General features: G+C 40.4%; 1 protein-coding gene across 1 annotated transcript in view; it reads left to right on the forward strand.

The window, feature by feature from the left end:
* Positions 1-6,049: 6,049 nt before the first annotated feature.
* Positions 6,050-18,735, forward strand: part of LOC109892213 (corticotropin-releasing factor receptor 1-like) — a 153,062-nt gene continuing 140,376 nt past the window's right edge. Inside the window, exon 1 of the mRNA XM_020484648.2 lies at positions 6,050-7,098. Coding sequence (XP_020340237.1) covers positions 7,075-7,098 — 24 coding nt within the window. The 5' untranslated portion in view covers positions 6,050-7,074. The remainder of the gene's footprint in view (positions 7,099-18,735) is intronic.

The following is an 18,735-nucleotide window of genomic DNA, read 5'->3' on the forward strand; positions in this document are numbered from 1 at the left end:
CACCAAATCCAGAACAAATTCAAGAAAGTGTACAGTATTATGTAGAGCCCTTATTGCATGGCGCTTCCTTCCATCTCATATTGCTCAAATAAACAGCAAACCTGTGTTTTTTAACTGATAAAGCAACACCTCGCTGCACAATGCCTCTCCCCTATTTGACCTAGATAGTTTGTGTGTATGGATTGATATGTAGGCTACGTGTGCCTTTAAAAAATATATATGTCGTTCTGTCCTTGAGCTGTTCTTATCTATTGATGTTCTGTATTATGTCATTCTGTATTATGTTTTGTGTGGACCCCAGGAAGAGTAGCTGCTGCTTTTGCAACAGGGAATGGGGATCCAAATAAAATACCAAATACCAAACCAGCACATAAAGCTGTAGATAGCTTATGTAATATTTGCCTTTCAAGAGTTTCATTTGGGGTGGCACAATCACCAATAAGCTCACAGACTCACGTCAGAATTAAACGTTCATCCATGTTTCTCAAACTTCCAATTTATAAGTGTTTAAGGTTAAGTTTAGGCATTAACTTTCTATAGCAGGAATCGAACATGCGTCCTTTGGCACCAGAAGCAGATAGCAAGCTGTCATACTTAAAACACATAGACACTATGGTTACTAAAATGGAAAGAGGTCTGTCCATAACAGGGCGTTGCTCTGCCTTCTTGACATCTCAGTCAACCACATAGGTCCAACAGGCCCTAGTATTGTAGCACCTGGACTATTGGCCAGCTGTATGGTCATGTGAGGCAAAGAAGAACACAGGTAAGTTGGTCCAGAACAAAGCAGCACGTATTGCACTTAGATCCACATAGAGGAAGTAACATGCATGTCAGTCTCTCCTGGCTCAAAGTTGAGGAGAGATTGACAGCATGGCAATTGGTCTTTGTGCGAGGCATTGATGTGTTGAAGGTACCGAAGTGTCTGTTCAAGCAGTTGGCACACAGTTCGGTCAGTCATCGGTACAACACAAAACATGCAACCAGAGGTCTCTTCAAAGTCCCCAGGTCTAGAACAGAGGCTGGGAAACACAGTATTAAATACAGCTATGACGACATGGAACTCTCTGCCACCCTAGGTAACTCAAGCTAGCAATAAAACCAGTTAAAAAAACAGATAAAAGAAGACCTTACTGCAGAAAGGGGACTGTGAGGAGAGACAGACATGTTATATATCTTGCATTGTAATTTGCAATGTATTATGTATTAGACCTAGATATTGTGTGTGTGTACTGATATGTAGGCTATGTTTGACATGTAGGCTAGTATTTCGGTCCTTGACTAATAATGTTCTGTACTAAAGATATAAGGCCCGAGGAGATGTGGTATATGGCCAATATACCACGGTTAAGGGCTGTTCTTACTCACAACGCAACGCCTGGACACAGCCCTTGGCCGTGGTATATTGGCCATATACCAAAAGCTCCGGAGGTGCCTTATTGCTATTATAAACTGGTTACCAACTTAATTAGAGCAGAAATAATTAATGTTTTGTCATACCCATGGTTTACAGTCTGATATACCATGGCTGTCAGCCAATCAGCATTCAGGGCTCGAACCACCCAGTTTATAATATGTATTATGTCACGTTTCATGTGGGCCCCAGGAAGAGCAGCTGATGCTTTTGTAGCGGCTAATGGGGAGCCTAATAAATAACAAATACAGTCCACAATGCCTTTGCAAAAAACGAAAACTACTTGAAGGTAGTTTTCTGTTGCTCCTAGTGGCCAGTTTCCACATCATCTCCCGACTTCCTGAAATAGGGATGGACGTCAAATACTGACTTGTATCCCAGATGACCTGGCTGCAATCACATCCCGTGATTTGAGGGTTCGGGGGGCACAATAGGATCCCTCAAAAAAAGAAAGAAAATACTATACATAAGAAGACAATCAAGCTTCCGTCCCATGATTATAAAATGTGCAGATTCAAAGATGTACTATATGGTAATGGTGACCTTTACAGTACACACACGTCAACATATATCATATTCTACCAACTGTGGTGCAATAAAATCATTTTAAGTATCTAAGTTCTCCACAAGGTGGTTCTGGAAGTACTCTTATGATGACTATTATGTTGGGGGAAAAAAACATTTGGTGTCTCCCACCACAATTTTGGACATCCAGTATACACTGTCATCTCCAATTATTGTCACCCTTGATTTTAAAAAATTGGATAAAAGACTAAAAAATAAAAAATACTGAGCTATACTGTATGCTCATAAAAATTAGAAAATTATATTATTTTATACTAATACAATTGCTCAGAGAAAGAGTTTTTTTTAGTTTTTAAAAAAAGTATCAATTATTGGCACCCAGTTTTCAATACTGTGCTTGGAGTTATTGTTTTGCTGGAAGAGCCACTTGCGAAGAAGTTTCAGCCTCTGGCAGAGGCAACCAGGTTTTGTGCTAAAATATCCTCATACTGGGCAAAGATGCAGTTGACCTTAACAAGGGCCTCGGGACCAGTGGAACCAAACATAAACAGTGTTTCCTGCGACCCTGCACCAGAACCTAACTAAACAGTCATTTTATGTATATAACATAAAACAATGACCTCAACTCGCTAAAAAGTCATCAACTTCCAAACTTAAATCAACAGCCACATGTCAAACTTCCCTCTTACTTGCACCTTCCACCAGGCAGACGCACCTCAAACAAAAAAGGAGAGAATTTAAAGAACAGTCGGGAATTTAAAGAAACAGTCAGCAGATATAATTACAGGATCAATCATTCAATTAGCAAGTTCTCAAAGCAAGGTAGCACGCACAAGCAATTAAGGCTCTTTTCACACCTGTGACAACAATGCTAGGACTGCATTCTTTTTCATAAGTAAATCATTCAAATGCTTCTGGTTTCCATGGCTGAATATCCTCTTCTCTTCAGTTTGCTCCTCCATTAATATTGGAGAGTGAAGTAGCAAAAGTGTTCCTCTCCCCAAGTCTCCATCTTTATATTCGGTGAGCTCTCCAATACCCTCGTAGAGCAGGCCATATCTCCAATACCCTCGTAGAACAGGCCATACGTCACATCATCACATGGGATATCATTGCATTAGCGCTGCAATATGTCAGCTGTCAGATAGACCTACTCTATTTGTAAAAAAAAGGCTTTGTCATCTCATCAATCTATCTAGCTCCTCTATTAAATGATTTAAGCCTGCCCCTTACTTTACCTGGGAGAGATAAAGGATAATGTAGGCTTGTGGCCCAAACTGCATTTTGTGCATTTTCGGTCCTTGACTAATAATGTTCTGTACTAAAGATATAAGGCCCGAGGAGATGTGGTATATGGCCAATATACCATGGTTAAGGGCTGTTCTTACTCACAACGCAACGCCTGGACACAGTCCTTGGCCGTGGTATATTGGCCATATACCAAAAGCTCCGGAGGTGCCTTATTGCCATTATAAACTGGTTACCAACTTAATTAGAGCAGAAATAATTAATGTTTTGTCATACCCATGGTTTACGGTCTGATATACCATGGCTGTCAGCCAATCAGCATTCAGGGCTCGAACCACCCAGTTTATAATATGTATTATGTCACGTTTCATGTGGGCCCCAGGAAGAGCAGCTGATGCTTTTGTAGCGGCTAATGGGGAGCCTAATAAATAACAAATACAGTCCACAATGCCTTTGCAAAAAACGAAAACTACTTGAAGGTAGTTTTCTGTTGCTCCTAGCGGCCAGTTTCCACATCATCTCCCGACTTCCTGAAATAGGGATGGACGTCAAATACTGACTTGTATCCCAGATGACCTGGCTGCAATCACATCCCATGATTTGAGGGTTCGGGGGGCACAATAGGATCCCTCAAAAAAAGAAAGAAAATACTATAGGATCCCTATATGGGCATCATGCCCATAGGGGGCACAGGGGCATGTGCCCACTGACTTGTTCTGTTTACTTTAAATATATATATATAATACTTGTTCTTCTCTGTAATGCTACTAGCCACCTATCAATGAAGTTGGCTTTAGCTAGCCCAGAAAGGTTCCCAACTTCATGACTAGCTACTGTACCAAGTAGCCATTTTAGGCTATCAAAGTTACATTTATATTTGCATTTTATTTATTTAGCAGAGCGACTTACAGGAGCAATTAGGGTTAAGTGCCTTGCTCAAGGCCATATCGACCGATTTTTCACCCTTCGGTCACTGGCCCAACGCTCATAACTGCCAGGTTACCTGCCGAGTACCTACAATAGTAGAGTAGCTAGCTTGCCTAACTATGTTAGCTGGTATGCCTGCTGGCAAGGTTGGTTGACTTTAGAAAAGCAAGCAATAGCTAAATTTACAGAATAAGACTCAGATTCCTTTCAATCCTTTACCCAGATTTTAGAGATGCAGGCTTAGCCCCCCTATGGACCAAAGTTTTCGAATGTTAAAATACAATTCCATGTGAAATTGTTCATGTGAAATTCCAAATGTTCTTTTCACATGTGAATGTTTTTCATGTAAATTCCACTTGTGAATCTGCAATTCACATGTGAGGTGAAAACATGTTATTCTCACACGAAAAGGTGGCGTTACATGTGAACTCCATATTGAATACATGTGAACAACTGACCTCACATGTCTGTTTTGTTTTCACATTTGTAGATTTCAGCTCAATTTCAGCTTCATAATGTGAAATAGTAAATTTCACATATGTTTTTGTAAGGGAGATAATTAAATGGTACGGGGGGGGGGGGATTTAAGGTAAGTGGTAAGCTGTTGAGTTCAAATGTGTACAAAACTTTAATCAATAACAATATGATTACATTTGACATGATCACTTGGTACTGAGTTTTCAACATGACCTCACCTTGGATTTGAAATCAAAGACCTCTGGATTTGGGTTACACTGGTCTATCTGCTGTGTCACAAAGTCTGTAGCATTCTTAGAAGTCCCCTACACATTCAGTACCTATAATACATATCTGCACTACTTTAGTTATCAGTTATCTGACTATTGTTTATTTCATTTTCTTATCTCATCAATTTGAGGGTTTTCTGTATAGTCTAATGTTGGTGGGACATATTATTCTGTTTCAATGTTACTCCTGAATCACTTTAATAAATCGAATAGTTTTTGTTGAATGTATTATACAAAGCTGATATCTACTATAACCCCGCAAAGTGTGGGAATACAGGTGAAATCAGTCATTGACACTGCCTTGCTGGTGTAGCAGAAAGATCGGAATGTCATGAACCAAGAGGTTGTTCAAATCCCTGGTGAGGAAATGCTGAATAATAATTACTGTATAAATACATCTGTCAAATATGTACGTGGGTTGCAGGGCATCATGGGAAAATGTAAATCCACTTGTGAATGGTTGTGATCATGTGAAATATCATCACATGTAAAGTGTTCCAAAACCACATGGTTTTACATGATTTCACATGTGAAATACAATTTTGCATGTACAAAACATGTGGAAATGTCCATAAGGGAACTATATGACAGGTAGCCTAGTGGTTAAAGTGTTGGGCCAATAACCAAAAGGTTGGTAGATTAAATCCCCTAGCTGACAAGGTAAATATCTGTCGTTCTGCCCCAGAACAAGGCACTTAGCCCACTGCTCCTATGCGTCACTGTAAATAAGAATTTGTTCTTAACTGACTTGCTTAGTTAAATAAAGGTTCAATAAAAAATAAATATGCCTGGTGGGGCATCAGGAGAGATAAGGCAGTACAATGGAGCGAGGGAGGAAGGGGTCAGGGGGTTATTTGAGTGGCCAGCCTAAATGATGTTATAGTTATGTATCCTCATGTTCCTATACAATATATGACATGGGTCTAGATCTTTGAAGGGGGCTTCAATTTGCCTATTTGGCAAATTATTGCTTTCATTGAACCATATTACAGCTTCACAGACATACATTTTCGTGCTCCCTGGAGTTGGTGTGTATCATTGGACATACATCGAGAACAGATCTAACATGTTGTTTTGATGAAGTGCAATACAAGTTAATTTGCTCTCAGGAGGGAGTGAAGAGAGGAGAGCCGTAAAGTGTGTAGTGACGTAGGACAGTCTATGCGATCGCATGCTGGAGTTTGTACTATTTGCCTATGGAGGCTGGGAGAGCAGTACCGCAAACAAAATATTTAAAATTCTAGAAGCAGCCGGTCGAACTGCAGTGAAGTGGAATCGGAGCTGAAACACCCCAAGCGCGAGAAAGACTGTGGCCCGCCACTGCGTTAAGAGGATACCGGTATAGTTTTGTCAAACACATCATATTAGGCGATTTCTTAAGCTGAGCCTGCGAAGCACTCTTCCCTTTTCACTTTTTGGAGCGCAGTGGGCAGATTTAATTAATGCTGTGGTGTATGTTGACTAGATATTATAAGTTAAATGGTATTTTGGAGACCTTAGCATTGAGGAAATAAATATTGGAGGACCTGACCAGTCGCACATCGAACAACAACAAAAAACAATACATGAGAGGACTGTTATGAAGAGGGATTGAAAAAGGACGACGCAAAAGGCTGTAAACGCTTTGAAGTTGGCGAGACCCGACATCAATCTCTGACCGAATTTCAATAGGCCCACGGAATTAATTATTGGATACTTCGGACGGAACCTCTAATGTTCGTTTTATGTACATGGAGAACAATAGATATTTACATGTAGGCTATTATTAAAATCAAGCTAAACGCAGTACCCTGGAAAGTCCATTCACAGGAATATATAGCGGTGTAATACAGAAGGAAATAGACTACTACGGATCAACATTATACAAAAAATATTTCCGAAGAGACGTTTGAATTTCCTCTGAAATGGACTGACATCGATTAACACCAAACATATCTCGATAAGATATTGACCGGCAATTTATAGGCTGTGTTATAAAATAAATGAACATTTACTTAAACACTTTATTGGGACTTCATATTTGAGAAAATGCATAACGATAAGTAACTGTTGGTTGTTCATGTGGGCAAGATTCATTCCGAAAGTGGTGTGATATCCTCTCTTGTGAGAATTGAGTGTCCCTAATCCGGTACCGGAGGCATCTCGTGGTAACTCGGTAACTGCGGGAAGGCAGGAGTGCAGTTTGGAGATATCAGCAAATAAACACACAGAAAAATGTGGCTGCGAATTCTTCCCCAGGTATGTCAGGTGCATGCGAGATGCTTTTAAATCATTGTTGTCCTTTCAGTTAACTGCTATGTTGTAAAAAAAAAAAAATGGTTTTGTTGGCAGCTGAAATTGTGTTTTTGCCTCTCACTGCTTGGGACAGATTTGTTTTTTGTTTTTTCAAATCAAATCAAATCAGATTGTATGTGTCTCATGCGCCGAATACAACTGGTGTAGACTTTACCGTGAAAGGCTTGCTTAAGAGCCCTTCCCAACGATGCAGAGTTACAAATTAATGATACAAATAAAATAGTAACACGAAGAATAAAATAAAATACTCAAGAATGGACCTATATACATAGAGTAGGCTACCAGTAGGCGTACCAGATCAATTTGCAGTGGTACGAGGTTTTTGGGGTAGATATGTACACGAGGGCAGGGTAAAGTGACTAGGCATCAGGATAGATAATAATAAGAGTAAAATAAGGAAAAGATTAGCAGCAGCAAAGGATGAATGTAAAAGTGTGTGTGTGCAGTATATGTGTGCGTGTGTGTTTTCCGTTTACAACACCTGCAAAGAACAATATCTAGTGAATAATATTACTTCAAATGCAAGTTATATTGGCACTGGGGCTCTCTAGCACTATGAACTATTATTATTAAAAGGGATATTGCTAAATATTGTTATATGCATTTTTTGTTGTTGATTCATTCACTTGGCTTGTATTCAAGAATACAATTAAACGCAGTTACGCGCTGATAATGCTGAGACATGAAATATTGCAAATAAGACTCAGCAGGTATTCAATTTCATTTAAATCCGCAGGAGACACGTGGCTGTTGGCCACAGCTTTTGGGATCAATCTAAGTCTTTCAGTCAATCTTTGGTGTTGTTGTGGCTCGCCTGATTTCGCCTAACTCAGGAGAAGATTACGCATTGTCGTTACACGGTTGAGTGAGGGTCAAATCTAAATCGGTAGGATTAAATATGTCTGTTTTCTTATACAATCATCACATCCACATAGCCTACATGACCTGCGGAGATTGAAAGCACCGACAGCAACAAAACAACTATTCAGCACTTGCATAGGCCTACTACTTGTACGGGATTCTACAATCTTGATTGCGCGAAATTGGAGAGGTTTGGCACCTCGCCGCATAGCGCACCGCATTTTGATATCATAAATCAAAATACAAACACTAAAATTAAGCTTCTTCGAACCATTGACATTGCCGACACATGCCAAGCCTCTTTATTCTCGTTGTTTTCCCTTTATGATAAAAATATTTTGCCACAACTTGTGGCCAAAATGAATGCTTTATGCTGTGCGGGGTTGACAGCTTTTACAAAAGGTTGCACAAGTGTATAGAGAAAGTAAGCTTATACAGTGGAAACACAGTGCAGAGATACAAATCCTTCTAATTCTGCATGGAACAGAAATGATCCATGTGTTCTGTTGTGTAAAGCAAGGGTTACCCATGCAATACCTCACGACAAGGAGCAGTAAAATACGGAAAGGTTGACACAATTTGTTCCATGCATACCTAATGTTTATGCTGAAAATGTTTGGTTTACAGACACTTGTGTATCTGGTGTATGCATATGATCATACCTTCTTTGTGCAGTATATTAAAAACAGTCTCAATATAGACACCCTGATGCATTGAGAATCAAACTCATGCAGGTGCAGTAGGGGATTCATTTCTACACAGCCACTGCCTGTGAATCACACAAATCCTATATTGCTTGAGGTTAGTCTGGCATTTGTCCAATGGAGAGAGATTAGGGAACTCTACCCTGGGCTATGAGGTGAAGTGATTGACAGTTTTAAATGCAGTGAGGGTTGACATTCTAATTAAAGCAGAAAAGACAACCTGGACAGTGAGGAAGTGAAAATGAAATGAAAACCAACTATGCATATCTGATTGCAGATCAATCATCTAGCTAGAAAACATGCAAATGATCCAATCACTTTCGTTTTGACTGAGCAACCATCCCATGTCTTTGATTTTCATATGATTCATTTGATATGTACATTTGATTATGTTAAAGTGAATCAACAATATGTCATTTTTATACTCTCCATTTGCCAAACTGTCTGACTCTGTAAACATTGTTTTCCTGTCCACCAAACTATACATTTTACATTTTCGAATGAATCATCAACATAATGTTATTTTTATACTCCCAATTTGCCTGGCAGACAAGACTCTGTAGGCCTACATATTTTTTCCTCTCTACCAAACTTTTAAGGATAGGATTCAGGTGTGAATGTCAGTGAGACTCCAGTCTGTTCAGCCTCTCATATAAACTATTCCTCAATAAAATCTCAATGTCCACCTCTTTAATTAGAGATCTCAATGTACCCCTAGTCACAGTCTGGGTCTGTCTGTCCTCGCTGAAGTAATTAACTCATCACAGAGCCCTCAGATGGAAAGGACCAGACCACAGAACGAATATTCCCATTCAATTCCAGTTAATTCTAGTATACTATAGTAATTATATTTCTACGGGCACAGAAGCAATCCTAAATAGAAATCCTACCGGCCAACCATATCACATAGCTGAATACCAATGGCTGCTTGTCTGACAGATGGGAAACTGGCTTTTGAGGAATAACAGTGTGTGCTAGCACGATACAACAAGGTTCCCCAATAGGCGGCCTGTGGGCCAAATTCGTCACCCAGGTGATTTTATTTGGCCCCCCAATTTTTCGTAGAAAAAAAAATATATTTATTTATTTATTTTTACATAAAATACTGTAAAATCATCAGGAAATCAGCTCAAATAGATTGCAATTCAGGAAATCTGTTCCCAAGTATTCCGACACATAAATAAAGAGGTTATCGTAACCCAATGTAATCAGGGTTTGAAATTCTTCTTTTGTCAAATCTATTTGGGCTTCTTGCTGTCAACACTCATTTACAAATGAAGCATTTACATTTGAAGCATTTGTGTTTAGTGAGTCTGCAACATAAGAGGCAATAGGGATGACCAGGGATGTTCTCTTGATGTGTGGGAATTGGACTGTTTTTCTGTCCTTCTAAACATTTGAAATGTGACGAGTACTTTTGGGTGTCAGGGAAAATGAATGGAGTAAAAAGTGTGTTCATTTTCTTTAGGAATGTAGTGGAGTAAAATTAAAAGTTGTTGAAAAAATATAAATGGAAAAGTAAAGTACAGATACCCCCAAAACTACTTTAAGTAGTACATTAAAGTATTTTTACTTAAGTACTTTACACCCCTGAGGTGTTGACTATATTTTTGTAGAATGCAGGGTGCCATTTGGATTGGTTTCCCTTCACACCAGAAGCTGCCACTGGGGAATATAATACATTTGTGTGACCATGAACAGTGCCGGCGACCTTTACCACAGCCATGTGTCTCATTGACTACCTACAGTTGATGTCGGATTTAAATCAACCACTCCACAAATTTCTTGTTAACAAACTATAGTTTGGGCAAGTTGGTTAGGACATCTACTTTGTGCATGACACAAGTAATTTTTCCAACAATTGTTTACAGACAGATTATTTCACTTATAATTCACTGTATCACAAATCCAGTGGGTCAGATGTTTACATACACTAAGTTGACTGTGCCTTTAAACAGTTTGGAACATTCCAGAAAATATGTCATGGCTTTATAAACTTCTGATAGGCTAATTGACATCATTTGAGTCAATTGGAGGTGTACCTGTAGATGTATTTCAAGTCCTACCTTCAAACTCGGTGCCTCTTTGCTTGACATCATGAGAAAATCAAAGGAAATCAGCCAAGAACTGCAATTGTAGACCTCCACAAGTCTGGTTCATCCTTGGGAGCAATTTCCAAACGCCTAAAGGTACCACGTTCATCTGTACAAAAAAAGAGTGTGCAAGTATAAACACCATGGGACCACGCAGCCATCATACCCCTCAGGAAGGAGACACGTTCTGTCTCCTAGAGATGAATGTACTTTGGTGCGAAAAGTAAAAATCAATCCCAGAACAACAGCAAAGGACCTTGTGAATATGCTGGAGGAAACAGGTACAAAGGTATCTATATCCACAGTAAAACGAGTCCTATATCGACATTACCTGAAAGGCCACTCAGCAAGGAAGAAGCCACTGTTCCAAAACCGCCATAAAAAAAGCCAGACTACGGTTTGCAACTGCACATGGGGACAAAGATCGTACTTTTTGGAGAAATGTCCTCTTGTCTGATGAAACAAAAATAGAACTGTTTGGCCATAATGACCATCATTATGTTTGAAGGATAAAGGGGGAGGCTTGCTAGCCGAAGAACACCATCCCAACCGTGAAGCACGGGAGTAGCAGCATGTTGTGGGGGTGCTTTGCTACAGGAGGGACTGGCGCACTTCACAAAATAGATGGCATCATGAGGGAGGAAATGTAGGTGGATATATTAAAGCAACCTCTCAAGACATCAGTCAGAAGTTAATGAGTCTTCCAAATGGACAATGACCCCAAGCAAAGTTGTGGCAAAATGGCTTAAGGACAACAAAGTCAAGGTATTGGAGTGGCCCTCACAAAGCCCTGACCCCAATCCTATAGAACATTTGTGGGCAGAACTGAAAAGCGTGTGCGAGCAAGGTGGCCACTCTTGACTCAGTTACCAGCTCTGTCAGGAGGAATGGGCCAAAATTCACCGAACTTATTGTGGGAAGCTTGTGGAAGGCTACCCAAAACCTTTGACCCAAGTTAAACAATTTCAAGGCAATGCTACCAAATACTAATTGAGTGTATGTAAACTTCTGACCCACTGGGAATGTGATGAAAGAAATAAAAGCTGAAATAAATAATTATCTCTACTATTTTTCTGACATTTCACATTCTTAAACTAAAGTGGTGACCCTATCTGATCTAAAATAGGGAATTTTTACTAGGATTAAATGTCAGGAGTTGTGAAAAACTGAGTTTAAATGTATTTGGCTAAGGTGTATGTAAACCTCCAACTTCCACTGTATATGGAATACATGCATTTACTGTACACTATGGTTTGACCTTTCAAGATGCATAATGTGCGTCCTTCTCTCCCGACTCCCGTCACCTATAAATCTATAGAATATCTGGCCTGCGTCTGAAATATTACACTTTTCCCTGTATAGTGCACTATACCAAGCAGGTGGCTATACATTGATGATAAAGTATGTGTTTGTCGGCGCAAGGCTGAAATCCTTGAAAGCGCTTGCATCAGCAGCTCCAACTGAACATATTAATCAATGATAGCTAGGTTGCCAGCACACACATGTTTTAAAGCCCACCTTCCCCAAGCCAAGGTGACTGGACTGATTTCGGCAGATAGGATGAGGCTTGAGAACTTCAATCAGTCAAAGTTTGAAGCCCAGTAATCAACCAATATCCCACTATACAGTATGTCATACTGGGCTAAACTATAGGTGTGGCTGCCAGGTGTATCTATCAGTACAGAAGTCTATTACAGTGGATATGGAAATGTAGTGTTTGCACTCTGCAAGAATGGACATTTATCAGAAGTACAGGTTCTCTCTATTAAGGTCAGGTGGGATGAGTTGAAGGCCAGAGGGGGGCACTCTTCTATCTGGTCAGGGTCATGTTCAGTAGAGCACAGCGTAGCAAACCGTAGCAAACCGTTTTGCTACTCAGTGTTCTTATTGGACAAGTTCATGTACAGTGGTACCTCCCTGTTTCAGTCCATTTTGAAAATTATTCCCCCTAATGAATATGACCCTGGTAATGCACAGCCCTGAACCTATCGCATTGATGAATAGCTTAATGTCACTCATCATGACAAGAGTTCTGCTGCAGATTTTAGTAGATGTTTCCTAGTCTAGCCCATGGGAAATCTATGCCACTTCTATGCAATTGGTCCCAAGGTATAGAAAGCAACTGGAGGAGAAATTCTAACCACTTGTTTTTATTGAGTCACAGGATATCAAGCTTCTTTAGACCACCACATCTGAAATCCTGATTTAAAAAAAAGATATAAAGTAAAAATTAGATTTGGATTGCAATACATACACTACCATTCAAAAGTTTGGGGTCACTTAGAAATGTCTTGTTTTTGAATGAAATCATTTTATTTGGCCATTAAAATAACATCAAATGGGTCAAAAATACAGTGTCGACACTGTTAATGTTGTAAATGACTGTTGTAGCTGGAAACTGCTGATTTTGTAAAAGAATATCTACATAGGCGTACAAAGGCACATTATCAGCAACCATCACTCCTGTGTTCCATTGGCACGTTGTGTTAGCTAATCCTCTGTCCAGTGTTCTTTTGCCCATCTTAAATCACAAAATACGTTCTTTCAAAAACAAGGACATTTCTAAGTGACCACAAACTTTAGAACGGTAGTGTACATTCAGAGTTCCTCAAAACAATACAATGTGTAAAAAGAAATTGGAAATGGTATGAAGCAAAATAATTTGTCACGACACGTCACATAGACTGATGGCTTAAGATGGACCGGTAGTTGCAGTCTTTGGTTAACTACATATTGATTGCCTCCTGTGTAAATTCATTCTATGAAAAAAGATAACTAAATCGGAGGACAGGACATTACGTACCAAAGGTAATCAGTTTTAGATCAAATGCGGATGATAACAATCATAGTTGCTCGGAAAAGCCTTTGCTTCTCCTTTCCCTAAGCCCCTTACAACATGAGCCCTGTAAAATTCTCAGAAAATGGGTCTGATCAATTTCAAGTGAAACCTCGGAGAGCTGGGTATTTAAAGGGGCAGTCTGAGATTCAAACAAAAACAACGCAGCCACCACTTTTAAAATGTCAAAATGTATTCACCGTTCCGATATTGACCCTTTAATAAAATGAAGGAAATAATTCCGGGCAAGCCAAACTGCGATCCATCTGCTGACTTGCATGGCTGTTATTTATTTTTCTACATCACGCTATGCTCACAGACACATGTATAAAAGCACTTAAAGACACTGTAGGAGAACTCACTGACTGCGTCCCAAATGGCACCCTATTCCAAGAGGGTCCATTGGGCTATTAGAAGTAGTGCACTATGTGGGGAATAGGGTGCCATTTGGGACGCATGCCTCGCTGTCTTGTTTCCATAGGGGTGCTGTAAGAAACTGATGTGTTAGTCATAAGGCCAATCAGTGCTGTGGAAAGACGTGGTTGAGGAGACGGTGGTGTAATAACCTGGTTACATAGAGACGATGCAGTCGTGGCTATATTGTAACACGGTCTTAACTGGTGTTTGTAGGTATACTGAATAGATTAGATATGGGCCACGCTATTTATTTGACCTTGGAAAAAGCATCACTGAAGCATTGGAAGATAACTGTTAGAGATTGCATAGCACAGGGCTGAAGGGATATGATTCACAGACAGTGATATCTAATGTAAAGATAATTCTAAGCTGTGCATTGACTATTAAAGTTTAATTGGTTAAACTGGACATCCAGAAACTCATGTAATAACACGGACACGTTGCCTCTCTATCTATCTATTCCTATTTTATTTTCCTATTTACTTCATGCTTTACTTTGACCGTCCATAATCTGAATCTGATTGGTTTACTCTTCATGTTGTTAAGGTTTAGTGATGGGGGTGTTGTCATAGATATAACAATACAGAGATTATTATTTTCCAACATGAGCATTGTGAAACTGAAAATCACTGAGATTTTGCTGTCTAGTCCTTACATAACTAAACATGGCTAAGTCAAATGAATACCAAAGCAATAAAGGAACTATTTCTGGACAAATGTAATCTTTTATTTATTTTTCAAATGCTAGCCATTGCTGAGTTGTAGACTGTCAAACTCATTTATTTTTTGTGTAGTCTATTTTCAGTGTAGTACTCAAAGGCTATTCACCTTAGAGTCTAAGGGATAACAGTCTCATAATGTCTGAAAAGGAATCTATCGGCCAGTTTTGCAGACCCAGATTAAGTATTCCCATGGACGCCAAACCACGTTTAATGGAAATTCTGATCGGTTTGAAAGTAGGCTTAATTCAGACCTGGGAAACTGCCCCATTTCAAAACATAATTGCTTCATGATTCTTACATAGCTCTTGAGTTGGAGAGTGCGTAAACACAATAAATTGTAAGTTTGTTCATACTCTTGTATTGTATGTCCATATCAAACCCGTTCTGCTTTTACTACAAAGCTATATGCAGTGTGCAGAGTGTATCATCCAGGTATTTTATCCTGTTAGAGACACGCAGTGCTTTACTTTTTCCACATTTTGTCTTATTACAGCCTGAATTTAAGATTGATTACATTGAGATTTTGTGTCACTGATCTAGTAACAATACCACATAATATCAAAGTGGAATTTTGTTTGTTGTGAAAAAATAATAATAATTTGAGGCTAAAATGTCTTGAGTCAATAAGTATTCAACGCCTTTGTTATGGCAAGTCTAAATACATTCAGTAAAAATGTGCTTTACAAATCTTATGATAAATGGCATGGACTCATTCCGTGTTCAGTAACAGTGGTTAAAAAGATTGTTGAATAGTGAGTTTCAAGCAGATTCAACCACAAAGGCCACGGCGGGGTTTTCAATGCCTCACAAGGATGGGCATTGATTGGTAGACGTATAAAGAAATTTTAAGCAGACACTGAATATCCCTTTGAGCATGATGAAGTTATTAGGCTTTGGGTGGTGTATCGATGCACCCAATCACTACAAAGATACAAGCGTCTTTCCTAACTCATTTGCCGTAGAGGATGGAAACTGCTCAGGGATTTCACCATGAGGCCAATTGTGATTTTTAAAAAGTTAGATAGTTTAATGGCTGTGATAGGTGAAAAATGAGGATGGATCAGCAACATTGTAGTTACTCCACAATACTAACGTAAATGACAGACTGAAAAGAAGGAAGCCTGTACAGAATACAAATATTACAAAACATGCATCTTGTGTACAACAAGGCACTTAAGAGATACTGCAAGAAAATTGGCAAAGAAAATTTACTTTTTGTCCTGAATACAAAGTGTTATGTTTGGAGCAAATCCATCACAACACATCACTGAGTATACCTTAATATTTTCATGCTTGCTGGTATCCAGCAGCATATCACCCTGCTTGCTTCTGAAGCTAAGCAGGGTTGGTCCTGGTCAGTCTCTGGATGGGAGACCAGATGCTGCTGGAAGTGGTGTTGGAGGTCCAGTAGGAGGCACTCTTTCCTCTGGTCTAAAAAATATCACATATCCCCAGAGCAGTGATTGGGGACACTGCCCTGTGTAGGGTGCTGTCTTTCAGATGGGATGTTAAATGGGTTTCCTGACCCTCTGAGGTCATTAAAGATCCCATGGCACTTATCATAAGAGTAGAGTTATTAACCCTGGTGTCCAGATTCCCAATCTGTCCCTCAAACCATCATGGTCACCTAATAATCCCCAGTTTCCAATTGGCTCATTTGCTCCCCTGTAACTATTCCCCAGGTCGTTGCTGTAAATGCAAATGTGTTCTCAGTCAACTTACCTGGAGATAAAAATTAACAAGTATTAGAGTGTTTTTGGGATAAAAAGAAATGGAATAGAGCTATAGGCACAATCTAAAAGGAAAATCTTGTTCAGTCTGCTTTCCAACAGACACTGGGAGACAAATTCATCTTTCAGCAAGACAATAACCTAAAACACAAGGCCAAAACTACACTAAAGTTGCTTATCAAGATGACATTGAATGTTCCTAAGTGGCCTAGTTACAGTTTAACTTAAAGGTGTAGATTCACATTCAGTGCGGCAGGTGTTTATTACATCTTCGCAGAAGGCAGGAATAGTGGTCACAGGCAGGCAATGGTCATACATAAGTTGGCAAACAGGCAGGCGAAAAAAAACTAGGACTGAAGGCTAAAACTGGTTCTCACAAACAAGCTAGGAAAAGGCTTAGTAGAGTCAAAACGAACAATACCTCACAAGAACACAACGAAACAGAGCACAAGGTTGACTAAGAAAATTAACAGAATGAACTGACGAGTCCAGGCGAGTAACTAAAATAGGTCAAATCAATGAAAAAATGAAAGACAGGGCTACGTTAAAGAACACAACGAAGCAGAACACAAGGCTGACCTTACAGTACTGTAAGTACAGTACTGACTGGGTAATTGGAGGTGGTACCTGACAGGGTTGAAGCGATGGGTTATCTTGAAGGGACCAATGAAGCGAGGACATAACTTTTTATCAGGGGAGGCAGAGCCAGTTGTCTCTGGCAGAGAGCCACACACGCTGTTTGGGGTGAAAGAGTGGCGTAGGTCGGCGGCGTCTGTCGGCAAAGCGTTTCTGGGTATTGGAGGCTTCCTGCAAATACCGGTGAGCGATCTCTCATACCCGTTCACTATGCCGAAACCAGTCGTCGACAGCTGGGACAGTACCAGGCTCCGCCTCCCAGGGAAACATGGGGGGTTGGTAACCAAGTACCCACTGAAACGGAGTAAGGCGGAGGGATGAATGCATGAGTGAGTTCTGAGCGTATTCGGCCCAGGCCACATACCGACTCCGGTTGTGTGGAGAGGCAGACAAACTGGGGCCCAGAGACGATGTCCTCCGGAATCCCATACAGACGGAACACCTGCTGGAACATACACTCAGCCAATTCCATGGCGTTAGGTAAGATGACACATTTTTGAAAAACGGTCTACTATGACAAGGATCGTGGTGTTACCAGAGGATTCAGGAAGGTCTGTGATGAAGTCAACAGCTATGTGGGACCAGAGTTGGTGAGGGATTGGCAAAGGATTAAGCTTACCAGAAGGGAGATCGCGAGGGCTTTTGGTTTGGGCGCAGACTGGACAGGAGAGTACGTAATCCCTTACGTCGGATTTCAGTGAGGACCACCAGAATTTACGGCTAGAAGTTCAGTGGTTCGTGTAATGCCCGGATGTCCTGACCCCAAGGATGTGTGACACCATTGTATCAGTTGGGGTCTCACAGCTGCTGGTACGTAACTCCTCCCAGCTGGTTTCCCAGGAGGAGCCGGGTCTGAGGTTAGGGCTTCTTGTATGGCAGAGTGAACCTCCTACTGTACCGGTCCCATAATGCAAGAGGAAGGAAGAATGGATGTAGGGTCTGAGTTACTGGTCGGAAGGTCAAACTGGCGGGAGAGAGCATCAGCTTTTACGTTTTTGTAAGTAGCATGAAAATGGAAGCGTGTGAAGAAGGCAGCCCAGCGGGCTTGTCTGGAGTTTAACCTCTTGGCCCCTCTGATATATTCCATATTACGATGATCTGTTAGGACGAGAATGGGATGTTGTGTGCCCTCCAACCAGTGATGCCACTCCTCAATGGCCAGCTTGATGGTGAGGAGTTCTCTGTTCCCCACATCATAATTCCTCTCAGCGGGGGATAACTTCCTGGAGAAGAAGGCACAGGGATGTGATTTTGGAGATGTTCCTACCCACTGAGATAGTATGGCTCCTACTCCTCCTTCGGAGGCATCCACCTCCAGGGTGAAAGGAAGGGTCGGATCAGGTTGGCGAATTACAGGGCTACGTTGAAGAACACAACTAAACAGAACACAAGGTTGACTAAGAACATAAATACAGAACCTTACCTTGAAGACTTGAAAATGGCTATCTAACTATGATCAACAATCAACTTGACAGAGCTTGAAGAATTTTTTCAAAGAATAATGGGCAAATATTGTACAATCCAGGTGTGCAAAGCTCTTAGAGACTTACAGCTGTAATTATCGCCAAAAGTGCTTCTACA

This window comes from Oncorhynchus kisutch, linkage group LG6 (genome assembly GCF_002021735.2).
Source record: "Oncorhynchus kisutch isolate 150728-3 linkage group LG6, Okis_V2, whole genome shotgun sequence".
NCBI classification, from domain to species: Eukaryota; Metazoa; Chordata; class Actinopteri; order Salmoniformes; family Salmonidae; genus Oncorhynchus; species Oncorhynchus kisutch.